At 58.1% G+C, this 23,689-nt stretch overlaps 10 protein-coding genes across 10 annotated transcripts; 5 read left to right on the top strand and 5 right to left on the bottom strand.

The window, feature by feature from the left end:
• Positions 1 to 456: 456 nt before the first annotated feature.
• BDZ90DRAFT_144637 (hypothetical protein) lies at positions 457 to 1,265 on the bottom strand. The gene has a single exon (XM_025503493.1). The coding sequence runs from the start codon at positions 1,043 to 1,045 to the stop codon at positions 572 to 574; it is 474 nt and encodes a 157-aa protein (XP_025362919.1). The 5' UTR covers positions 1,046 to 1,265; the 3' UTR covers positions 457 to 571.
• Positions 1,266 to 1,309: 44 nt separating this feature from the next.
• On the bottom strand, positions 1,310 to 5,331 carry BDZ90DRAFT_278686 (hypothetical protein). The gene is made up of 5 exons (XM_025509112.1): positions 4,876 to 5,331; positions 3,787 to 4,792; positions 3,182 to 3,703; positions 2,679 to 2,854; positions 1,310 to 2,579 (listed from the first exon to the last, which is right to left on the bottom strand). The coding sequence occupies exons 1-5, from the start codon at positions 5,282 to 5,284 to the stop codon at positions 1,456 to 1,458; spliced, it is 3,237 nt and encodes a 1,078-aa protein (XP_025362918.1). The 5' UTR covers positions 5,285 to 5,331; the 3' UTR covers positions 1,310 to 1,455.
• Positions 5,332 to 5,624: 293 nt separating this feature from the next.
• On the bottom strand, positions 5,625 to 11,023 carry BDZ90DRAFT_231298 (phospholipase D). The gene has a single exon (XM_025505805.1). The coding sequence runs from the start codon at positions 10,880 to 10,882 to the stop codon at positions 5,648 to 5,650; it is 5,235 nt and encodes a 1,744-aa protein (XP_025362917.1). The 5' UTR covers positions 10,883 to 11,023; the 3' UTR covers positions 5,625 to 5,647.
• A 343-nt stretch (positions 11,024 to 11,366) lies between these two features.
• Positions 11,367 to 12,691, bottom strand: BDZ90DRAFT_144643 (hypothetical protein). The gene has a single exon (XM_025503494.1). It carries the CDS (start codon positions 12,500 to 12,502, stop codon positions 11,444 to 11,446), a length of 1,059 nt encoding a protein of 352 aa, XP_025362916.1. The 5' UTR covers positions 12,503 to 12,691; the 3' UTR covers positions 11,367 to 11,443.
• Positions 12,692 to 12,856: 165 nt separating this feature from the next.
• On the top strand, positions 12,857 to 15,608 carry BDZ90DRAFT_238456 (acetyl-CoA synthetase-like protein). Its single transcript, XM_025507339.1, has 6 exons — positions 12,857 to 13,035; positions 13,117 to 13,169; positions 13,250 to 13,302; positions 13,377 to 13,516; positions 13,613 to 13,899; positions 13,974 to 15,608. Exons 1-6 carry the CDS (start codon positions 12,985 to 12,987, stop codon positions 15,400 to 15,402), a joined length of 2,013 nt encoding a protein of 670 aa, XP_025362915.1. The 5' UTR covers positions 12,857 to 12,984; the 3' UTR covers positions 15,403 to 15,608.
• Positions 15,609 to 15,796: 188 nt separating this feature from the next.
• Positions 15,797 to 17,593, top strand: BDZ90DRAFT_250729 (UPF0103-domain-containing protein; the record flags this gene model as incomplete). The annotated part of the gene is made up of 5 exons (XM_025507707.1): positions 15,797 to 15,993; positions 16,063 to 16,362; positions 16,430 to 16,567; positions 16,646 to 16,985; positions 17,065 to 17,593. The coding sequence occupies 5 exons, from the start codon at positions 15,797 to 15,799 to the stop codon at positions 17,131 to 17,133; spliced, it is 1,044 nt and encodes a 347-aa protein (XP_025362914.1). The 3' UTR covers positions 17,134 to 17,593.
• BDZ90DRAFT_278682 (zf-DHHC-domain-containing protein) lies at positions 16,865 to 19,224 on the bottom strand. The gene is made up of 2 exons (XM_025509111.1): positions 18,851 to 19,224; positions 16,865 to 18,775 (listed from the first exon to the last, which is right to left on the bottom strand). Exons 1-2 carry the CDS (start codon positions 19,155 to 19,157, stop codon positions 17,268 to 17,270), a joined length of 1,815 nt encoding a protein of 604 aa, XP_025362913.1. The 5' UTR covers positions 19,158 to 19,224; the 3' UTR covers positions 16,865 to 17,267.
• An 86-nt stretch (positions 19,225 to 19,310) lies between these two features.
• On the top strand, positions 19,311 to 20,249 carry BDZ90DRAFT_231295 (hypothetical protein). Its single transcript, XM_025505804.1, has 2 exons — positions 19,311 to 19,753; positions 19,819 to 20,249. Exons 1-2 carry the CDS (start codon positions 19,403 to 19,405, stop codon positions 20,176 to 20,178), a joined length of 711 nt encoding a protein of 236 aa, XP_025362912.1. The 5' UTR covers positions 19,311 to 19,402; the 3' UTR covers positions 20,179 to 20,249.
• A 176-nt stretch (positions 20,250 to 20,425) lies between these two features.
• On the top strand, positions 20,426 to 22,014 carry BDZ90DRAFT_250726 (putative calmodulin-dependent protein kinase type 1). Its single transcript, XM_025507706.1, has 3 exons — positions 20,426 to 20,792; positions 20,871 to 21,141; positions 21,223 to 22,014. Exons 1-3 carry the CDS (start codon positions 20,467 to 20,469, stop codon positions 21,721 to 21,723), a joined length of 1,098 nt encoding a protein of 365 aa, XP_025362911.1. The 5' UTR covers positions 20,426 to 20,466; the 3' UTR covers positions 21,724 to 22,014.
• A 202-nt stretch (positions 22,015 to 22,216) lies between these two features.
• On the top strand, positions 22,217 to 23,602 carry BDZ90DRAFT_231292 (hypothetical protein). Its single transcript, XM_025505803.1, has 2 exons — positions 22,217 to 23,262; positions 23,339 to 23,602. The coding sequence occupies exons 1-2, from the start codon at positions 22,253 to 22,255 to the stop codon at positions 23,544 to 23,546; spliced, it is 1,218 nt and encodes a 405-aa protein (XP_025362910.1). The 5' UTR covers positions 22,217 to 22,252; the 3' UTR covers positions 23,547 to 23,602.
• Positions 23,603 to 23,689: the final 87 nt, after the last annotated feature.

The following is a 23,689-nucleotide window of genomic DNA, read 5'->3' as shown; positions in this document are numbered from 1 at the left end:
TGGTCCCTCACTCCGACAGTATCTCTCCCGCTCGAGCTTGCTTGCAAGGTGAGGTCGTCGCCCCAACGTGCTCATCGCTCAGTCAGGCCACCCCTTGAGCCAGGGTGTGGCCCTCGGCCTACTCGATGATCCTCTCAGTCCCAAATTTTGCCTCGCGTTGCCCTTTGCTTCACGCTAATCGCACCTGGCTTTGTTCAAATTCAGAGCTTCCACCTCCTGAGCGCGACACTCTACCGACCCAGAAGAAATCGTTGATTAGCGGAGGAGCGGACCTACACGCCTCCCATCGCAAGCGAGGATTAAAAAGGAGCCACCAACACCCGCGGCGACAGCGCCGTTAGCGGAGAGTGAAAAGCGGGCGTAGGGTTGGGTGAAGCCTTGTTCAATGAAGGCTTCACGCATGCCGCGATGAGCGAACGGTGACCAGATGAGGGCCCGCCTGTGCCTCTTGCCTGCGCCCATCGACCTCTCGGGACCTCGCGTTGACCTCGAATATCGGACGCGCACATTCATTGACGCGCACGAATGCTTGCTTCATTGTGTCTTTGCATGAGCAACGCGAGGTGCGAGGTTAGCTCGACTGAAAGAAGGTTTGAAGGGCCGGCCGGCAACCTCGCGGCGGCGCTGTGCATTCGGGACGTCCGAGAGGTTCCTGCGTCTTGTGCATTACAATTATTGGCGTGCGTCGCAAGGACACGAGACTATCAGAAGCGGAAGGAGGTCCCTCTTCGGAACAACACCGCATCACCGCGGGGAAAGGCTCGTGGTACCGGCTAGCTGACAGGGGGGCCCGTGGGAAGGAGGACAATGCACGGTCAGCTAGCGTCAGAATCTTTGCAATACTACTCTGAGCGTATGTGGTCACGAATGCCCTTAAAGCACGGTCATGGGAAGCTTTCATGGACCTGCGGCGCCCCTCTTTGCATTGCAATGCGGGTACTACCCAGGTATACGGCGATTCTCGCCGATTCTTCGGACAGGCGGTCACGTTGCTGGCCGACTGGTCGTTCACCGATGCCATTTTTCGGGCACAGATCTTTCTCATCGGCAGCTCTAGCCTGGGATTGATGAGCTGCAGATCGAAGTGGGGACGCCGTCGAGGCTTGTATTCACATGAGCTTGTTGCGGGTCGAAGCAGGGCGCAGAAGCAGGAATGCGACACGGCGTGCAGGACCTTGTCCGAGAGACTGATGAGGCCGACTAGCCTGCACTATTAGCGAAGGGAAAGACGTCCTGCACTCTCTGCGATTTTGGCAGTGGAAGGAGAGAAGCTTCATGCGCTCACCCTGGCCAACCCCGTGCGAGGGTTGGGTCACGAGATCAATGTATTGCTCAGCTTGGTAGTAGATGACAATGCTAGGTGAAAGAGGACTTGGCCACTCGTAGGCGAGGTACACTGTGGAAGTGGCGCTCTTTGCAAATCTAATGTCGCGCTTGCCCCGCTCTCTTGATCTGCTACAGCTTGACATCCACCACCTTCATGAGCTCGTCACGGTGACAACCTTGGGAATGGCGGACAGCATTGATGAGAAGGGCGACGAACCACGCTGGTACGCCCATCGCAGCAGGACGGAAGTCCCTCCACGAATTAATGGACCCGCGATTCTCTCGAGAGACGAGGGCGTAGCGGAGCGTCTCGAAGTAGCCGTTTGAGCCCTTCGCCGCGCAGAGAATGAGATCTTGAGGCGAGGCCAGATTGGCTGAGATGTTGAGTACAACCGGGATGGTCTTATTGACGGGCCGAGGCGGCCTCCCGCCAACTTCGAGAATGCGTGACTCTGTAGTCGAGCCGTAAGGCAGAAAGAGCTCGCTCATGCCATTAGCTGTTGCTCTCAGAGGGAAGCGTGAGTCACCCTCGCGCAGTCGAACGGCGATGCCGCTAAGGTAGCGCGCTGATGCACTTTCAGCTGGCGCAGGAGCTGCGTGTAGCAAACTCTCGCTCGTGTCCACAGTGATCATGTCGGCAAGTGCCGCGAAGAGGCTGGGCCACTGACTGTGGGCGACGTACGCTCCAGAGGGCTCGTATCGGTATCGGTGAAGCGTTCCGTCGAGGCGACATTGTTCGATCGAGACTTCGTACTTGTTAAGGATGTAGCTCGACGCTGGGGTGGTCCCTGTGGGCTGGCAGACCGTTCCGCCATTGCGAGTCAGCTTGAGAGAGGTCCATTTGGCGTGACCCGTGCTGTTGGGCACCGGCGAAGGCGTGATGTTCGTTTGACTGAGGGTGAAGGAAAGATTACAGGGCGGGGTCTCGATGATCTTGCCGCCGATCGTCATTGTAATATATCCATTGATGACATCGCAGGACAGGCCGATTGCATTGGGCCCCAGTAGCAGGTCTTTGATCTTGCGGCGTCGAGACTGCGTGTAGGATGAGCGCTCGCTGGTGCTGCCAGGTCCATGAACGCTGCTACTGATATTGTACGCTAATGCTGATGCCCGGCCACGACTGCGGCAATTGAGGGGATGACGATCTGTGTTGAAAGGCCGATCCCGATGGGGTACTGGAAGTTCGAAGTCGCTGACCTCTACTAGTTCGAGGCGGTCCTTCAGCACTGGGGAGCAACCGCCGAACGAAGCTGACGTGCAGCAGGAGCAGCCACGAGCGTGGTGAGCAGCAGCATACATCGAGGGGAGGAGGGTGGGGGTGAGAAGCAATCAACCAGCCAGGTACTCACAGGTAGAGGTCGAGGGACGCTTGCGCTTCTGACCCGTAGGCATCCTGCCAAGCCCTGCTGCCGGGTAAGATGCGAAATTTGTCGGTAGTGCGAGACAATGGCGACGAGTGGTGGTTCGGGTGAGGAAGGAAGATGAGATGGCCGCCGCGGCAAGCGACTGGACAACCTGCCGTGTCCTACGAGGGCGGAAGTGGCGGCACGGCCGACGCGTTCCGGGCTGGCCGGCTTCAGCCTCAGGCCTGCGCGGCATCACCACGACCAGCTCGGGTGCCGACAAAGCTGCAAGGCCTACGCATGGATAGGGCATGTATTGAGCAGGACGTCGTAAAGTAGATGTTTTCCCGGTGCCCCCTTTGGCTCTTCACGCCCGTCATACCAGCTTCGCCCCCTGAGCCTCCAGGTATCGCCATGCCTCCTTCTGTCTTGCGCTTGCTGTCTGCCCATCTTGCCCTGCCCCGCCCTTCACAACACTCCTCACCAATTCCAGCATCAGCACGACGCACTCCCTTCTCGTCTGAAGCGCCAGTCTGAGGCAGCGTACAGCAGCCGGACGCCTCAGCCTCTTGCGGCCAGTAAAAGACTGCCCGCCCGTGCTGGCCAGCGCGGCTGATGCGGAATGGCCATGATCGCCATTGTTACTGGCGAGAAGGTCCGCCGCGTCTGCTGGGCCGCGACCACCTTTGCTGCTAGATCCGCCCTTGCCCTTACGATGAGGATTGAAAGCCCTGGTGATCGTGTACTGCACTGGCTGAGCCTCCTGCACCGCTGCTAGCATAACTGCCAGCTCTGGCTCATGGCCCTTCATTTGGCCTGCGCCACCTGAGCCCTGGATGGCGAAGAGGCGGGAGTAGGCGACAAGCAACTTCATGTGCCGGTAGGCATCGTCGAGTACGAAGCGCTCAGTGAGGACGCGCATTGCGACTGAGAGGGCCGCAGCGAGGATGAGGCCGGGTGGGGTGAAGAGGAAGAGGGAGGAGACAAGAAGGAAGAAGATGGCGTGTAGGACAAAGGCGACGGGGAAGCCGCTGTGTGAATGAGAAGGAAGGCAAGTATCAATGTCAGCGCGCAGGCAGCAAGGCAGGCCCGCACCGTGGGTCTCGCAACTCACGTCAGTGTCTTGACGCTCGCCATGCTCTCCTCCTCGTGTCTTGCGTAGTTCGAGCTCATGTACCACCCGCAAAAGTAGGCCGGTGAATAAAAGGCCAACAGAGGACCATAGAGGGGTGCCTTGACGATGCAGAGGGCGGCATTGTAGGCGAGGTTGCCAACGATGCGAGGCAGCGAGGGGACGGCGTAGTTGGTCCTCGTGACCGAGGGTGCAATGGCGTTCAGCGTCGGAATATCAGTTCGAGAGGCGAGCTGGAGCATCTGCAGGCGCACGAGTGCGTCTTGGGCCAGGACCGACTGGCGCAGAGGCAGAGCTCGGTCGTCGTCGATGAAGAGGGTAATGAGAGCGTTGCTGATGGGCACAAGGAGCTTCACGTCAAGATTGTCGCCGAAGAGGAGGTCTCGCGCCATCTTCATAGCATGCCAAACCCGCCAATCGGGCGCATTGATGGTGATCGTCGTGAGCTCGTTGGAGATACGATCGGTGAGCTTCTGTACAGCGCCCTTTGCTCCTCGGTCGCCACGCCTGGTGACGCCGTGCGCCGACGAGCCGATGCTCTTCAAAGCATCGCGCACGGCTGCCTCTTGTCCATCTGTCAAGCTGGCTGCTGAGGTGACCGACGCAGCAGAGAGGTAGCCGCCTTCATTGTCACTGCCACCCTGCCCAGGCCCAGGAGTAGGAGGAGCAGAGAGGTACATGCTAGGATCGGCGCCGAGTTTCGTTGCGTCCTGCGCTGTCGGCCCATCCGTCGACGTGGAGGAGGCGGAGAGGAACTCTTGAGTGTACTCGTCGACCGAAAATGCCTCGCCGATGTGGAAAACAGCCTTGCTGCGGAATCGCGACTTTTCGGTGTAGTTGATCGAGGCTGGGACGATGCGGACGTCCGTCTTGATGTCGGCCTTGATGTTGCCCTCGTCATCCAGGGCGAGGAACTTTGCGTACTCGAGAGCAGCCCAAGCCGCGCCTGCTTTGACCGTGTGCAGCTTTGGCTCCGTATACGATCCGCCTGCGACCGCGATGATGATGATGACATTGAGGACGACGGGTCAGCTCCCGAGACGGAATGCTTGTCGACTCGCAACGACTCACCCTCTGGGAAGAGACCGATGGCCTCTCCAGCTTGCATAGCATCGAACGTCCCCTTGAAGAGATCCTGGTTGCTCTTGTTCTGCCTGTCGACCTGAATGTTTCCCGAGTCGTTCAAGATCCAGGCAAAGAGCTTGCCTCTATAAAGCCCCTTCTTTGCCCAGTAATGAATGGGTCTATTGTGCGGCAAGTGCGCTGAGATAATGGCCACATCCATGATGGTACTGAAGTGGGTGCAGACGAGGAGAAAGGGCCCGTCCTTTGGTATCGAGCTACCACCAATAACTTCTACGGATGAGAAGAAGTGGGAAGAGCATCGCCTCCCAATCCAGCGCATCACAGAGTACCAAGGGCCAAAGCCTCGCCCGCGCGAGACAGTGATGGCTTTGCTATCCCAGGAGTCGTCGGCCATGCTGTCAATGCGTGGGAGCGTAGCTTTGGATTGAAAGGGTATCAAGGGTAAGGATGATGGAATGGATGGGGGCAATAATGGAAGAAGGGTGCATGCAGCCCGGTGCGGAACGTTGAGCACAAGGCTCTCTCGCGCCCTCGTCTCTGGCTTCATCTGCGGGCCTCCACGCTCGTCTCAACACTTCACCCGCCGCGGCATGACGTCCGCCGCGGTGAAAGCCGACATCGCCCCTCTGTTTTTGGTCTCCTCGCTCGCTGCTCGCTCTTTCCCTCACACGCAGCACGCCGTGAAACTGCAAACAAACATAGTATAGTCAAGTGTTCGTGTCGAGTTGATGTGCATGGGTACTGATCGATCGCTAAGCTACGCAAAAACGGTAAGAGGCTGAATAACATCGAGCGGGAAAAGGAAGTTGCGCAGACGATCCTCCGTCTCAAGAAAGCGCGTGGGGAAGATGACGAGGTTACCCACCGTCTCGTCAAGGAGGGCCTCCATCTGCTGAAGTTCACGTTCAGAGAAGCCGCCGTCATTTGCTGGCTCTCCAGGTGAAGGCGCAGAGGCGGCCGGGTTATGGCTGTGGTCCTTGCTGGTCGTCTTCTTGTGGCTGCCGCTCTTGTCGCCCTTCTCGCTGCCCTCTTCATGGGCACTAGCGCTCCCCCCACCGCTAGCGGTCCCACCGCCCATCTGAGCTCTAGCCTCGGGCGGGATGTCCTGCCTAGCCTGTTGGTCTTCCTTCTTCGAGAAATGCCCGCTCTTGGCCAGACGGTCACCCCAAGCTTGGAAAGCCTTATACTCGCTCCAAGTCGTGACCGTATCGTCCGGCACGCAGCGGAAGACTTTGCGATAGATCTGCGTGTTGTGGATCGCGGCAGCCAGCCACATGTCCTTGTAGAATGAGTCGGATACAGGGTCCTCGAAGCGGTCCTCGTCGATTGTCGGGACACCGAGGGGCGGCGCCCATGGGTTCGCAGACATGTGAGCTTCGATGCGACGCCTGGCGTCGTCGCGGTTGAGGATAGGGGCGCTCGCCGACTCGTCCATACGGTGACGACGGTCCGCAGGTGGGCGATGTTTAGTAGGCGGATCTTCTGGATTCTCACTCTTGGCTCGCTCATGGCGATTCGTGTGCGCCTCAGCCAGGTGCCGCTCCTCGACCGTCGTCGAAAGCTGATGGTCATCCTCGCGTTCTTCGCGTGCTTCGAGCTCTTCGTGCTTCTTTTGCTCACTGGCGTGACCCACGGTCTCGCCATCATCATCGTCTGTCTTGACGCCAGCGCCTGCAGAGAGCTCAGGTCGCTGGGCCAGGCCCTCACCTTTGTCGGCATCTCGTAGCAAGTCGTCAATCTTGCGTGAGCGCTCCGCGTCATTAGCATGGACGTCGTTGCCCGTCTGCTTCATCTCATTCTGACCCTCCCCAGTCCCCTTTCCTGACATGTAGTCCATCGCCTCTGCCTTTGCACCCTTGGCAGCATCGGTGATGGTCATGCCAGCCTGCGTGCTGAGGTTTTGAGCACGATGTCGGCCAGACACCTTGGTAATTTTGGCCGTCCTATCATCGCTGCCCCTTTGCTGCTCTCTGTCCGGGTCCCACATGTCGTCCTCATCTGTCCTGTCTTGCTTTCGCACCTCTTGCGCATCATTGGCCGCCTCGCGCTGCTCGATAGCGTCCACGTCGACACCCAAATGCTCTCGCATCAGCCTGATACGCATCGTGTGCGCAAAGCGGCCGACCTTGTATGGCTTGCCAGCCATCGTCGAGTCGAGCATGTCTGTGTCGCGGATAATGCAGGCCAGCTCTGAGTCGCGGTCACCTCGCTGAGAGCGCTCGTTGATGTTGGCTGAGCCAATGATGGCGATGCGGTCGTCGAAGACGGCGCACTTGCCGTGGATGTAGACTTGCTCTGTTGTGAGTTGGCCTCCCTTGAGCTTGCCCCAATTGCGCAGCGAGAAGAAGGAGATGTAGTCATCGGCGTCGATGCCCTCTCGCCTCAGCTTGCCGTAGATGGAGTGTTCACCTCGACAGATGGAGCGGAATTGACAGTCGCAGATGATGCGCACCGATGAAGCATCTGGCTCCGAGATGGGCATCGGGAAGCCCGGGATTAAGGGGATGACGACGACCGCTCGCCACTTCGTCCCCTCGCGATGAGCGCGAATGATTCTCGACACCAAAGCGTTACCAATGTTGTTCTCAATCATCGTCCCCTCGACTTGCGTGCTTGTCACAAAGAACTGATTTTCAATGTAGACAAAGTGCTCGCTCATCTGGATGCACTTGAGGTACGCGTTTTGAATGGAATGCTCGACCGTCTTGTTCGTTCCCAAGCTCCAGGGCCCAGCGCTACGGCAGATCTGCACCTCGCATGTCCCCGTAAGTTGAAACTTGTCGAGCTCCTGTGGAGTGAAGTCCGGAGCAGGGACCAGGAAGGGGAATTTACGCTTGTGATTCTTGTTGCGCAGCAGGAAGTTCCAGCGTTGCGTGAAGTGGCGACATAGGTCACGTGCTGGTTGGCCAATGAGCTGGAGACCTGTGTCGTGCCAGGGCATGCGAGGGAAGCGGGTGCGGTCAAAGAGATCTTGGGCCGGCTTGGTGAGGTCACTCCATTCGGCGACACGCTCATTGGCGTAGTCTTGTCCAGGCCAAATGTGTGCTTCACGGCCGTCCTCGGTAGCGGGGCCTAGCAGATGCTCTGACTTGACACCCGCATCATCATTGTAATCCGCGTCAACGTCATCGACGAGGACGTGTGCGGGCGTGTCGTATCGCCCAAAGCACAAGTCGAAGCCACCCATGAAAGCGATTGTCTCGTCGATGGCACACATCTTCTCGTGATGAGCCCAGTAGAATGTCCCCGTTTGGAAGTGACTAGGTGAGCGTTGCACGTAGATGTTCGGGTGGAGAGCTGTGAGCCTCGATTTGCTATAGCCAGAGTCAGTCGGCGTGAAGTTGTTGGACACCTCGTTGTAGAGAATGACAAAGACCTTGACTCCCTCCCTCGCCTTCTTCTGGAGAATGTTGTCCAAGCGCCACTTGGGTTGACCAGGTCGACGCAAATAGAGCTCCGGACTGAGCCACCAGTCGTGGATCATAATACGGTCCTTCGCCAGGAGCAGCGCTCGTGAAACCTCCCAGTAATAGTCTCGTCCATCGATGAGCCACTGAGCATTGACGTTGAGTCGGATCGGTGCGAACGAGCCAAAGCGGTTTGACCTCGAAAAGGGGCTGTGGAGGGCCACGCGCTCGATGGAGGCGACGAATTGTTCGAGAATGCGGTACGACTTGGCGCTGAGCTTGAGCTTGCGCTCTGCATTCATTATGTAGAAAGTGTGAGACGAGACGTCCGTGTTGGCGCCGTTGCGCTGCGAGACGCTTTGCTCGCTCCATTGCCCTTCCGTGAGGAGAGCCGTCTTGTTGCTGTCCACGCCTTGTTCGCCCTTCTTGCCGTCATCGTCGCTGCCCGTCTTGGTATCCTCGCTCGACTTGCCCTTCTCACTATCATCGCCGCGTCCCCCAACGGCAAGCGATGCCGCCTGCTTGTATATACGCTTGGGGCGCTCGATGCGGAATTCGCCATCGATGAGGAAGACGTCGTGGATCTCGTGCGTCTCCGGCCCGGGACAGATGGCAATATAGCTTTCTCGTACGATGAACCACTTGGGCTCTTGCGCGTGGATCCAGTGCATCGGCGAAAGAAGACTGCTCTGTTCCTTCTTCCTGCCTCCCTTTGAGAGGACGCGTAGGAAGCCCTGCTTTCCAGAGAACCCACCTCGAGTAGCTAGGGAGATGCCGAGTGCGCTTAACTCAAAGAATTTGCAGAGACGATTGGCCTCAGGACGGAACATGACCCGCTTGACTAGCTCGATGATGTAGTCCTCGAGGGCATCGCGCTGGAACTTGGCAAACATACGGCGACCTTCCTCGCCACGCATCCTTCCCTGTGATTGGAGCTGGCGGAGGTACGGAAGTGAGGTCTTGGGGAAGCGCGGCAAGCCGACATCGCCATCTGCCGTCCCGCTGTCACCTCCAACGGCCTTGCCGACGTAGCCTCGGAGAGCAGCGGCACGGTAGTGGGTGTGCAATGTGAGAAAGTCGCCCAAAGAGCGGTAGATGACCCACTTGAGGACGTCATCCGCGTAGCTGAGCTCGATGCGGAAAATGGCCTGCGAGTTGTGCAGAGGATTGACCGAGTCGGTGACCTTGAGTCGCAGATGGTTGAGCAGGACGGGTACACGGCGATGACCGCCCTCGTCTCTCTCCAGAGCCATCTTGAGTAGGATGACGGGCAGCACACCCGACTGCAGCTCGGCCGTCATGTCGAGACCACCAGTGACTCGTCTGCGTTGGTCCTGCCTTGACTTCTCGGCCCGGCGTTTAGCGACGGCGCCTGTAGCTTGCACTCTCTGTTTCAGAATAGCCCACTTATCATCTTTCGAAAGGCTTGCAGAGCCGTTGAGCTCCTTGCCTTCGCCATCCCGGCCAAGCATGACGCCAGAGATCTTCTTCATCTTGTCGTCGCCGCCCGATGAGGACTGAGGGGCAACGCCGTCGCCGGCTTTGCTATCGTTCGCCTTATCGTTCTGATTGCCGCCCTCTTCCTCGCCTTGTGCTTGATCTTCTTCCTGCTCGCTCGCGCCTGCTCCAAACGCTCCTCGCAGGCCGCGACGAGCATGCTCTTCGTCGTCGTCGTTGGACGCTGCAGTACGCGGAGCTTTGCTGAAGAAGATGTCTCGAAATCGTGATGAGCCAGCTGTGGTAGTGCGGTCTGCTTGGGGGCGTGTGGCCGTTGTGTCGTGTGAATCATCATTGCCCTCTCCCTCGTCGACCTGACTACCGTCTTCCTCCTTGCGAGCCCGCCTGCGCTCCTCCTTGTGCGCCTGTTTGCGCTTCTGTTTCATCTCTTTGATCTTCTGTCGCTGAGCGTCATCTGGCCTGCTAGCCCACATCGGACCGCGATGCGCTGGATGCTCCTCATGTTGTGGCTGCTCGGGGTATGCCTCTGGGTGCTTGCCTCGATACTCTGCATCGTTGCGCTCAGACTGGACAGCCTCATCGACTGGGTTTGCAGATGAGAGTGTAACGTCTTGATTCTCCTGGCAGTCGACAGACTTTGGATCCACCTTCCGATGCTCTTCGTCGTCTTCATCGTCGCGATGGCCTTGAGGCTGAGGGCGATGGTGGAGAGCTCGTGCTAGAGCATCGTCCTTGCGACCTGCAGCAGCGACATTGCTCTTCTGTCCTCCATTGATTGGCTTGCCCTTCTCCTCTTCGCCGCGAGAGTCGTTGCCTACGCTGTCGTGGTAGTATGCATCGTTGGCGGCATTGGCGGGGTCGTTGGCATGGTTTCCCAGGCCAGGTAGCAGCGAACCAAACCATGTCTTGCCTGACGTCCCAGCGGGATTGCCATCTTCGTCTTTGGCTTCGTCAATCTTTGGCTTGTCATCGTCACTGTCGTGGTCGTCGTCGTCGCCGTCTTGAGGAGCCTGGGCACCGCCGTCACCTCCTTTTGGGTCTTCGTTGCCTGAGAGGCCTAGCGCCCATGCTGCAGCGTCCGACACCTGGTGAAGGGCGTCAGGAAGACTCGAGCCAGCAGCCGTCATTGCGGCGAGGCTGTGGAGCTACACACGAGTTCGTCCAGCGTGATGGCGAGATAAGACGAGACTGGCTGATGGCGTGCCGATGAGTTCTGTTTCCGAGGAGAAAAATGTGGAGATCGTGATCAGGTCAAGTCAAGAAGAAAGAAAGCTTGCTTGCTTGCCTCCTCGATGACGCTTGCCGGCGGTCGATTTTGCCCGCCCACAGCCCTATGTCTGTCGTCCGCCTCCGCTTCGTCCTCGTCGATCTCGAGGTCAACTCGCGCCCTCGGCACACGGCTGCCTGCTGCTCCTGCTGCCGGGCGCCGCTTCGCATCTCGTCGACGGGAAAAGTGACGTCGTGTCGGAGCCAGAACGGGGTCTTCTCCCCCGCACGGGGCACGCAGATTTCAGAAAGAGCAACCAGGGGCTAGCAAAGAAAGGGAGCAGATGCTCTCTCATATCATTCGGCCTCGTAGCAAGACACCGGCAAACTCGTCAATGCCTATCGCAGTGTCGTCGACACCGCTTGCATCGCCATTACCCTGCTTTTTCTTCTTCTTCAATCTTCGAGCTGCCTGAACTGATTCACGAGTAGCGTACTTGGACGAGGCGGGGGCGAAGGAAGAGCGAGCAAGTCCTAGCATCTCCTCGACCTGTGTGCAAATGCGTGGTAATGGTCAGCAGCTGCAGTTTCTCGCCGATTAACCCCATTGCTTTCTCCCCCATACTCACATCCTTGTCGTTGAGCTTCTCCCCGACGCTGATGGCTAGACGATGCAGCTCTTTCTTTCCGATGCTCTGTCCATCCCAATCAGGGTATATCTCCTCTAATTTGTCTGCAAGCAGCTGCCAAGCACCTTGAGCGATGTCTCTTTGCTCTTGTGTAATGGCCGTTTCTGCAAGGGCACTCTTACTGTCATCTCTGCCCTCCTCGTCCTCACTATCAGCTGCACGCTTTCGTCTACGCCGTGAGCTACTCGCTTTGGTTGCCGGCGCCTCTTCCTCTTCGTCATCATCGTCGTCTCCCTCATCCTCATCTTCACTGCCGTGATAGGCATCCTCTGAGTCGCTGCTGATACTTTCTGCCTCCATCTGGTCTTGTACAGCTCTACGCTGCTTTGCGGCTGCTAGTCTGCTTGGCCTGCCTGTGGGGCGGCGTCTTCTGCGGTCGTCTGCTCGCTCTTCCTCCTCGTCCTCCCCGCCCTTTGTGTCTTCCAGTAACACTTCGCAGACTCGCAAGAAGTCCTCTCGACTGATGACCTTGGTCAGAGGCTCTCCCCCGGGCCTTCTCCTTGGCGCACTGGGATCATTGATGGCTGCTGATCGAAAGACGGACAGTATCCCGTCATCATCGGTAGGCAGTGAGAGGATGGAGAGGGCATGTGGAACCTCTGCGAGTGGTAGGAAGCCTGGCACCGGCCCGTTCTCATCATCGTCTTGATCGTCTTCTCCCTCATCGCTGCTATCCGGAAGGAAACCGCCGGCGTCTGCACCGGTCGCTGCATTGCTGCCTCGGCCACCGCCGGTCGTCTTTCTACGCTTCAATGGGGGTGGCAGTGTCGAAGGATCATCGCCTTGCTCAATGCGATGAGATCGGTATGCCTCTGTGAAGGCATCATCGGCGTCGTTGGCGTCGCGTGGCATCGTAGTCTACGATCGTCGTGGTATGGCGTCGATGCGATGCGTCCGCGATGATGATGAAGCAGGCTTAGAAGCGACTGAGCACCGACGTCGCGCTCCGTGTTCTCACTCCGAGCGAGGCGAGGGCAAGGGAGTCTCTCCACCTCGACTTTGGCTCGCTCCGCCCTCGTGAGAGGGGGTGAGGTCCAAGCGCGGCGGGCGGAGAAAGGAAAGGCCAAGCAAAGACGACGGGTGCAGTGCTCAACCTCGGCCCGTCGACTCGACTCGATTAGCCATCATCGCTCAAAGGCTCAACCCCACATCGTCATCGTCGCTTGCATCTGCGCCTGGCCGCCCGACCGCCCTCGCCTCCCGTCTCCCTCGCCTTTCAAAAGTCCGGCCTCGCTGCTGCATCATCATCGCCCCTCGTCCTCCTTACCATCATAGCGACATCGAGCTCGCCCTCCCCAAATTCTACCAACTTCAACCTTTCGCACGCGCACCCAATGGCACCTCCAAAGTCTGCCTCCGTCGAGGTCGGTGATGCTCCTCCCAAGGTGAGTGAGAGGTAGCGGCAGCGTGGAAGGTGACAATTCGCAGGATAGAGCACTCAGCATTGCACCCCATCATCGTGACAGGGAGAGGGCAGGATCAGACGATCGTACAAGGCCCCTGACAATCTCATTGCCAAGTGAGTAGAGCGAGAGGCAGACTTGCATGTAAGCCGAGCGGTCAGCTCACCGCACATCACATTGCCCCTCTCTCCCACAGCCCCGGCAATGGCATCGAGACGATGGTCGACGTCTTCAACTTTGCCCTGAAGAGTAAGTGCGGCGTGAGAGATTGAATTCCAGACCTGATACCTCGACTCACCCACTCTCTTGGTGCTCGCCCGCAGAGTTCACCAACAAGCCCGTCCTCGGATGGCGTGACCTCGTCAAGATGCACGAGGAGGAAAAGGAGGTGACAAAGAAGGTCGATGGCAAGGAGAAGAAGGAGATGAAGAAGTGGCAGTACTTCGAGCTCAGCGACTACAAGGTGGGTGACGAGCATGCCCTTACCGAAGCAAATTCTCGCCTTGCTACTGGCGCTGACACAGCCATACTCCTCACTTTTGTCTTTACACGCTTGCAGTACCTTACCTACGCCGAGCTCGACGAGAAGATTGCCCACGTCTCGAGCGGCTTGTCCAACCTTGGCCTCAGCAAGGAGACCCGCTTCAACATTTACTCTGCTACCAGCCTGAACTGGCAGCTCCTCGCCCATTCGTGCTTCCGTCAGAATATCCCATTCTGCACAGCCTACGAGACGCTTGGTGAGGAGGGCCTCTCTCATTCGCTCAACGAGCCCGAGGTCGTAGGTGTTTTTACCAACGAGAACCTCATCGACACACTCGCCAATGTCCTTCCCGAGACCAAGACGTGAGTTGGAGCCGACGCTTCTCTCTTCCTCTGCTCATACTGATACTGCACCGCTCTTCTACCCGCTCACGCAGTGTGAAGTACGTCATCTACGACGGCAAGCCATCTGACGAGAAGATCAAGAAGCTCGAAAAGGGTCTCGAGGGTCGCGAGGGCACCAAGGTTATCTCACTCCACAACCTCCTCGAGGAGGGCAAGAAGAACAAGGCCGAGGCCCACCCTCCCAAGAGCGAGGATGTAGCCTGCATCATGTACACCTCTGGCTCGACTGGCGCTCCCAAGGGTGTCATCCTCACCCACGCAAACCTCGTTTCATCTGTCGGCGGTGTCGTCGAGCTCCTCGGCGAGCATCTTTTGGCCACTGACACCTTCCTCGCCTACCTTCCCCTGGCCCACATTCTCGAATTTGTCGTCGAGTGCTCCCTCATCTTCGTCGGTGTTACCATGGGCTACGGCTCAGTCAAGACGTTGACAGACCAGTCGGTACGCAACTGCCAGGGTGACCTGGTCGCATTCAAGCCCTCGGTCATGGTCGGTGTGCCCGCGGTCTGGGAGCAGATTCGCAAGGGCATCAATGCCAAGCTCTCGGCAGCTCCCACCATCGCTCGCGGAATGTTCAACGCCGGTCTCACCGTGAAGCGTAATAAGATTCCCGGCCTCTCTGGCTTCTTTGACGCTGTCGTCTTCAAGAAGGTTGCTGCAGCCACGGGTGGTCGCCTGCGCCTCGCCCTCAGCGGAGGTGCTGCCATCTCTCGCGAGACGCAGGAGTTCCTGGATCTGGCCCTTGTTCAACTGCTGCAGGGGTACGGCATGACCGAATCCTCGGCGATGTGTGCCATTGTCACTCCTCAATTCCACAAGGATTACGGAACAGTCGGTGTTCCCGTCCCTTCGATCGAGATCAAGCTCAAGGACGTCCCAGACGCTGGCTACTTCTCTACCAACAACCCGCCACAGGGAGAGGTCCTCATCCGCGGACCTGCGGTCACCAAGGGCTACTTCAAGCGCGAGGAGACGACAAAGGAGACCATCGATGACCAGGGATGGCTCATGACGGGTGACGTTGGGCAGTGGAACAAGGATGGCACGCTGAGCATCATTGACCGTAAGAAGAACTTGGTCAAGCTGGCCGGTGGAGAGTACATTGCCATCGAGAAGATCGAGAGCGCTCTCAAGTCGAGCTCGGTGGTGCAGAACATGGCACTTGTTGCCTCTTCGGACGCTAAGCAACCTATGGCTGTCGTATTCCCTCGTGAGGGTGACCTACAGAAGCTGGCGGGCAACTCGGAAGACCTCTCTACGCTGATCAAGGACAAGCAGCTGGCCAACAAGGTCAAGGACGAGCTCGTTTCGGTCGGCAAGAAGAATGGCCACAAGGGAATGGAGCTGGTGCAGTGCGTCCTCCTTGTCGGCGAAGAGCTGCCCATGACTGCCGCACAGAAGCTGCAGCGCAAGCAAGTCGAGGACAAGTACAAGGACTCGATCAAGGAGATCTACCCATGAGAGGCCTCGAAAGACGAAGGCAGCTGGTATACCCCCCTGTTTCAGCTGCCCTGTTCTGCTCGTAGCTGTGACCCTTGCGCATCATCTGTCGACATTGTCTATGTCTATGTCCTTGTCTCTGGTTGATCAGCCGATGTCTACACCACTTTTTCTCTAGCGATTCCTTTCTGACTCTCGTGAGCTGGGAAATGAGAAACACCATTGCCATCGAAACCTCGTGCGCAGGGGTGGGTGATTTGAGTGTCGGTGGCCCGTGCGATGCTGCGTCGTTGTTCAAGTCGAGGTCGGGCAGGGCTCAAGTGGAGCCGCCTCGCCCGACCAGTCTCGAAGGGCAGGACACCCGCTCTTTTCTCTCCTCCCCTCTCTCGTATCCCACTTGGGTCTAATCTCAAGCATGGTCATCCGCCGCGCTACTCATGCCGGCTCGTGGTACACGTCCGACCCAGTCCAGCTCAATGAGGACCTCACGCGCTGGCTGGCAGCCGTCGATGGGAGCCAATTCCCTCCTTCTGCGCACGTCGCTGATGAGGGCGAGGTCAAGCCTGATCCCGTCCAACTGCCCGTCAAGGACGCCAGGGCTCTCATCGGACCGTGAGCCGTATGGTCGCAGCATTCCGGATTCGCTCCACCTATTGACGCCCATCCCCTTTCTACCCTTAGTCACGCAGGCTACTCTTACTCTGGCCCGCCAGCCGCATATGCCTATCGTGCTATTCCCTCAAATAATCCCAACATCAAGCGCATCTTCATGCTGGGCCCCTCTCATCACTTCTACCTAGACGGCTGTGCCCTCTCGCGCTGCGAAGAGTACGAGACACCCATAGGTAATCTGCCCGTGGACACTGAGGTAACGCAGGAGCTGTATGAGACGGGCGAGTTTGAGTGGATGAGCAGGCGGGTTGATGAGGACGAACATAGCATGGAAATGCATGCGCCGTATGTCAGGAAGGTCTTTGAGAGGTGAGTGCGCCTACAGAATAGCAGCAATGCACAGCATGTACTCACTCTGCCAAATCCTCGCCCTCAGCCGCAACGACATCACGATCGTGCCCATCCTTGTCGGCGCAATCTCAGCGACCAAGGAGGATCACTTTGGCCGCCTACTCGCGCCTTATCTCGCGGACGCCTCCAACTTCTTCGTCGTCAGTTCAGACTTCTGTCATTGGTGCGCATCTCGCAGCACCTCTCCCCCTTGCCCTACTCCCTCGCCCCGTTGACACAGACTCTCTTCGCTCCAACGCAGGGGGTCCCGCTTCTCCTATACCTTCTACCGTCCCTCACCCGGTGGCTCTCCTCTCAAGCTAGGCTCTGGTACACGTCCGGACGAGGCTATGCCAATCCACCGCTCCATCCGACAACTCGATGACGAAGGCATGCAAGCCATCGCCGTATCACCGGCCAGTAAGAAGACGGCAAAGGAGGCTCAAGCTGCCTTTACCAGCTATCTCAGAGCTACAAAGAACACGATTTGCGGGAGACACCCCATTGCCGTGCTTCTCGGGGCTCTGGCTTGTTTGGAGGAGCAGGGCAAGGTTGGTGAAGGAGGGAAAGAAGGGCTGGAAGTGCGATTTACGAGGTACGAGGTGAGCAAGAGAAGCCAGACACAACGTTGCTCCCGTCAGCCATGGCGCTGACGCCTCTCCCACCTCCTCCCCGTATCAGCAATCGAGCCCCTGCCAAACAGCTCGCGACTCGTCGGTCTCGTACGCCTCAGCGTTCGTGCGATTCTAGACTTGATTTTTGCTGGAGTGCAATAGAAGTAAGAGTCACAAGGGCAAGGTCCATGGCGTGGCGTGGGTATATCTACATGTGGTCGTCATCGTCGCGCTGCTTCTTGCGCTGTTGCAAAGTCCGTCGTGTCGTCGTCATCTGAGCTCCTCTGGCCACTCTCTCCTCGTCCTCCACTGGCCGTACTCTCCATGCCTCGGATTCACTGGGTAGTCTCGACCGTCACTTGCGCTATGACCGAGTGGCAACACCCATTGCCAAGGCTGTTGCCCCATCATGAAGCGCCAATTCAGCAGCCCGTCCTTGAATCGGGTAGTCTGCTTCTTGTAGCGCTCGCCACCTTTAGCTCCCAAAGGAGCCTCCTGCTCTACCTTCCACAAGTTGGCTTCATAGCGCAGATGTCCCCATTCGCCCTCCCACTCCTTCTGAATCCTCTTCTTACCCCTCAACGCCTCGAAGCTCCATGGTCCCTTCCCCTTTGTCTCCTCTTCAAAGCCCACTCCTCCTTTGCTGAAGTAGCTCTGTAAGCTCAGCTCCTCGCGTCGATTGATACGCGCAACCTCCAGATGCTCGATGGTCGTCTGATTGATGGAGAGCAGCCAAGAGTGCGTGACGAGCAAGGGAGAAGTGAAGAGGATGAAGAGCCCACAGATGGGGAAGAGGGAGATGACGAAGCCGTCCACCGTCCAAGCGGAATACTGGCCGCGATCTCCGCCATTGACGCCGCGCGTGAAGAGGATAGCGGCACTGATGAGGGTGAAGAGTTCGAGGATCGTGACCCAAAGTAGAAAGTGCCAAAAGAATTTGTGGTTTCGCGCACCCACGCATCCCCCTACCCAGGGGCAATGGTGATCCATTCGCATGACGCATCGCCCGCAGTGCCTGCAGTGGTGCGCTCGAGGTGTCTTGACGTGGCGGCAGCGGTGGCAGTATCGATTGGAGCGGGCAAGGGGAGCGTAGTCTGGATAAGGCGGGGAACGGACGGGTTTGGGAGTGAGGCCTTGCCACACGGGGGGTGGAGCGTTGCTTCGTTGTTGCTGATGGGAAGGAACCGGAAGGGCAGGAGCTGCCGTAGAGGAGGGCTTGAGAGCTGCGGGTGGTGGTGGTTGGATAGTCTGCGTTTGTGAGGACGATTCGTCGAAGGTAGCAGGGGTAGACTGATAGTGTTGGCGCTGCCGTTGCTGCCGATGCTCGTCATCTTCAGCCGACGCCGCAAGCATGCCAGCTCCAATGGGCCCAACAAGAGCAGGCATACTGGGATCGACCGGATGGCCGTCATTGTCGTGCGGACCAGCTGGTGATTCTGTAGCTTCGCCGCTACCACTAGCTTGCGGCGCCTGCTCCTGCTGCTGCTGCGAATGAGGAATTGGCTGCGTTTGCTCCTCACCAAGGTATGGTCCCCCAACATTGTCCCTCATCCACTCGCTCTGTATCGGCGACGGCATGCTCTCCTTGTCGAAGTAGTCGTTGACGTATCCCGGAGGCGTGAGGATGACGCGCAAATAGCACCATAGCGTCATCAGCCAGAGGATGTTGAAGGCCACAAGGAGGCCAATGCCCGTTGGTCTGGATGCCAGGCGGACAGGATGTGATGAAGGAGAGTCTTGCTGTCGGATGGCGGGTGAACACAAGCGCCATACGTAGACTGCCATTGGCGTGAGAGGCACAAGAACATGTAAGAAGAGGGCTGTCCTGAAGGCTGTCGCGCGACTCGACTCACCAAGGTAGACCCAAGCCAGGACGATGAAGACGAGAGGCACGATGCCCTTTCGCTTCCAGATTGGATCCGGTATTGACCCTCGCTCATCGCGCTTCCTCCTGGCCTCTTCGTTGCGCTGCAATTGCCTACGATCCATGCCATCTGTGCACTCGGCCACCGAGTCGGTGCATGCTTCAATGGACGAGAGGCATGATGCTACGCAACGAGGGTGGTCTGGGCGGACACGAGATGGTCCTCTGCCACGCCGACCGTCATCGTTGGAAGCAGCTTCCTTGTCAGCTTCCGACGACGACGAAGGGGCAGCCATAGAGGCGTGCGAATGCGATCAAGTGAGGTGTGAGAGGAGCAAAGACAGCCTGCTAGATTTGTATGAGAGTTCACGTCCCAAGTCGAAAGCGGCAGTCCGGCAAGCTGCAAGCGTGTGCGACCTCCGGACCTCGTCTTGTCTCGTCTTGACGCCCACAGGCACCTCAACTTTGGGCGGGAGCGAAAGTGACACCGCTTTATTCAACGTGCCAAATAGAATGACGAGGGTAAATGAGATGGTGTGTCATGAGATTGAGAAACGAGCTGAAGCGGGGTCTGAGCAGCTTGACTCCACCATTCTACCTCGAGGTGGCAGACACCACCATGGGCACCAACGTCAGGCACCGCGACCTCTCTTTTGACTACTCATCACCAGCCGCCTCCAATCTTCTCTCGTCTTTATCTTACCAGCTAGCGTCGTCCCCTCTTTCTGAGGGCTGGGCAAACAATGAAACGCAGGATGCATCTGACGAGACCATCGTAGCCCTCACTCGACCGACCACGCCTGGTCAGCCGCCTCAGCAGACGGATGTCAATGGAGGGGGCAACACCTTCTTTGAGGATGAGAGGCGCCGCCTTACGTGGGACATTGCTGATGTGAGTGCGAGCGACGGAGTGTGAAATCATCAGAACCCAGACGCTGATGTCTGTATCGTCAACAGTCCCTTGAAGCCGTCCTGACTCAAGTCAATGCCATCAACCGCAACCTCGAGGACTGGATCCGCGTCAGGCCCTTGATAGACGACAGTTCGGAGCTCTACAATCAATTCGTCGCTCTTCTACGCCGCCTGCGACTCGATGGCTTCGACGGCGAGGAGCATGAAGGACAGCAAGTGGAGCTTACACACTCTCGGAACGACCTCGAGAAGCAGCATCAACAGGAGCCTCGCACAGCCACCTCCCTCGCCACGGATCGTGAGCAAACGATGACTGAAATCGTTGCTCCAGGCGGAGGCAGCTGGAATCCCCGTACTTCGACGAGGACGGATGCCACCGTGGCAGTACGCAGCCGTGGCCCTTGAAAGCAGCCTCGAGGCCTCCCTTTGCTGTAATCTTTCGCCTGTTTCTCGAATTACATCTTTCCAATCCTTGCTCATGGCTCTGATTCGTCTCTCACAGCCACAGCCACGCCTCGCTCGTTGCTCGCCTTCCGAGCCGCCGGCCTTTGTTGGACCAGGCGGGACATGCAGGCGGGCGCTCGTCTCGCTCCATCTCTCCATCCAATCGATCCTTTGACTCCTCGAACCGCCGAAGCATCGTGCTCTCTCTCTCCCTCTCTTCCTCATCCTTTCCCATCGCACAAGGCGCACATGTCACAGCCGCAGACGGTACCCTGCGCCTACAAGACGGGCCGCACCTTGGGTCAAGGCACTTACGCCGTCGTCAAGGAGGCCGTCCATATCAAGACTGGCAAGTACTATGCATGCAAGGTCATCAGTAAGAAGTTGATGGAGGGGAGGGAACACATGGTACGCAATGAGATTGCAGCATTGAAGAGGGTGTCGCAGGGTCACAGGTCCATCGTCACTCTCGTCGACTACTTTGAGACGATGAACAACTTGTATCTCGTGACGGATCTGTGCGTCGGTGGAGAGCTCTTTGATCGCATCTGCGAGAGGGGCAGCTACTACGAGCAGTGAGTGCGAGCGAGGCAAGAGATCGGAAGAGGGGATACCATGCTCAGACGCTCTCCTCGAATTGTCGCCGCCGCCAGGGACGCCGCGCACATCGTCAAGACAGTCACAGAAGCAGTCAAGTACCTCCACGACCAGAGCATCGTCCATCGCGACCTCAAGCCGGAGAACCTCCTCTTCAGAGACAAGACGGAGGATTCGGACTTGCTGATCGCAGACTTTGGGCTCAGTAGAGTCGTTGACGAGGACAAGATCACCGTCCTCTCGACTACGTGCGGTACACCAGGCTACATGGCGCCAGAGATCTTTAAGAAGAGTGGGCATGGCAAGCCGGTCGATATGTGGGCAATTGTGAGTGATGGGTGGAGACATCCGCCTGTGTTCCTTGACAGACACTGACATCGCTCTCCTCCGTCTTTGCGCGCATCGCAGGGCGTCATCTCTTACTTCCTCCTCGCCGGCTACACCCCCTTCGACCGGGACTCCACCGCTGAAGAGATGCAAGCAATCGTCGCAGGCGATTATGCCTTTGAGCCCGAAGTCTACTGGGCCGGCGTGTCAGATGCGGCCCGCGACTTCATCAATCGTCTTCTGACCGTCGAGCCCTCAAAACGCATGACAGCCAGCCAGGCCCTTGAGCACCCTTGGTTGGCAACGGATGCTGCGAGAAAGGAGGGCGAGCAGCGCGACTTGCTGCCGGACATCAAGAGCGCTTTCAATGCCAAGCGTACCTTCCGCAAGGCTGTCAATGGTATCCGACTCATCAATCGACTGCGATCCGAAACGGCTGACAGCAATTCGACAAAGCAAGAGGTCGAGGCGCTGCGCAAGCGAATCGTCGAGTCGGAGGAGAGGGAGAACGTCGACGAGGTGCTGGATGTGCCCGAGCAGTCTCATCCGCCGTCGTCCTCCAACGAGCAGGTGCGCGTGTAAAGGTGGTGGAGCACGACGGAGGGATCCGAGGTAGCGCTGGTCTGCACTCTTGTCTTCTGCTTTCTCTCTCGTCGTCATCCCTCTCCCGCGTCCGGCTACGGTGGTGTCGCTACGATCTCCTTCTGTCCTCGACTGTCTTTAATATCTTGATTGCTCTCGACTCCAATGCCTGCGCTGGACATCTCTGCGTCCGTCGCCATCGTAAGAGGGGAAAACGAAGGCAGTATCGCTTCGTCGTTACCACTTTTCGCGGTGCATAAAAAAAAGGGCGTCCCCGGGAGTCGAACCCGGCGCCTCTTCCATGAATTGGCGAATTAAAGTCGGCTATGACCCTAAGAAAGCATGCAACCGATACACCAGGACACCTAATGCTGAGTCAGCGACTCAATGTACGTAAATAAACAGCATTCTGAAGGGTGCCAACCTCGCCTGCGATGCGGGGTCAATGCGGGGAGGAGGAGCTTAGACAACATCACTCTCTCTGCCTCCATACCACTCGCATTCCACTCGCTCCCGACGCCACGCAGCCATGTCAGAGTACGTGCCCGCCTCACGCCCACGTATCGTTCGTATCCTCTGCCTGCACGGTCGCGGCCAGTCAGCAGCGTCCTTTCGTGCGCTTCTGGCCCCACTGATCCCGCGCCTCCCCAAGAATTACGAGTTCCACTTTCTCGACGCACCCTTCGTCGTGCTCGATGAGGATGTCGGGTCGTCGCGTAGTGGACAAGAACTGGAGATGCTGAGAGCCATAGAGGGATGCTCGAGGCTAGAGGCGGCACAGGGGAGGGACAGGGCGATGCGTGCAAAGTTGGAGATGGAGACACCAAGGTCAAGAAGGGGAGACAAGGTGCAGCCCCAGGTGCCGTCCTCTTCGCCCGACATCGAGGCTTTGCGCTCCTCCATCTCCAGCTCCTCCCGCATCGGCGCAGAGGTCCTTGAGTCATTCGATCGCGCAGGTATAGACGAATGCGAAATGCTCCTTGGCAGACAAGGCTACATTGCTCCAGATCGAGACTGGGTCCTTGCGTCCAGCAGCGAAGGCGGCGACGACGTCGGCAGCGGTCTTGACACGTCCCTTGGTCGCCTGAGCGATTACCTCCGCATGCAAGGCCCCTTTCATGGTGCGATGGCTGGAGGGTCAGGCAGCAGCTGGCTCATCGTCCGCTTGCTCTCTTCCCTCCTCGACCCTTCGCATCATCCGCAGTCGGCCCTAGCGTATCCGACAATGTTCCCTCTGCTGCCCCTCGATGCTCCTGCCCCACGCATGGGAGGATGGGAGGTGCTGCCCAGCGTACCTTTGCCTAGCGGGAGGAGGACGGCCGTCAGCCAGGGACCCCTAGGTTTCATGATCTCGGTGGGCAGCAGCGGCGGTGGTAGTCAGGAAAAGGCGCTCGCGAGTGAGGCGCATCCATGGGCAACGAAAGCATCTCAGGAACAAGAGCTCCTGTCCGTCCTGCCAGCCAAGACGCAACGGTTTCGCCCGCCGATGGGATGCGACCGAGCCATTGCCGCGACAGAGCAAGATGCCGCCCTCCTTGCGTGAGTCGACCAAGAGTGAGGCAGGCTTCCTGAGACACTGACTGACACTTTACCTCATCTGCTCTTTCGCTCACAGCCCGCCTGTGTGCGACTACCTCACGCCTTGGATCAGGGCAGCCTCCATCAGCGCCGAAGAAGTTGCCGGCCTGGATCCCGCGGACGTCAAGGCTCGAGATGCAGGCCAACTTCAGCGTGAGAGCTGGCATAGCGAGTATCGTAGAGTAGACGACGTGCCTCTATCACAAGGTGTAGAATACGTGAAGCTAGACAATAGCAAGCTGTAGAAGTAGCGCCGCCGATGCCCCTCTAATGTCGAAGCATGCTGCATTTCGAAGCTCCACTCCACTCCCACCTGAATCGAGGGCCCGTGCGCTTTGAGAAGGACGCGTGAAATCCAAATGCCGCCCGCTCTTGATTTCCCTCCCAG

This window comes from Jaminaea rosea (assembly GCF_003144245.1).
Source record: "Jaminaea rosea strain MCA 5214 unplaced genomic scaffold BDZ90scaffold_4, whole genome shotgun sequence".
Taxonomy (NCBI): domain Eukaryota; kingdom Fungi; phylum Basidiomycota; class Exobasidiomycetes; order Microstromatales; genus Jaminaea; species Jaminaea rosea.
This window is presented reverse-complemented; position numbering and strand designations above follow the sequence as displayed.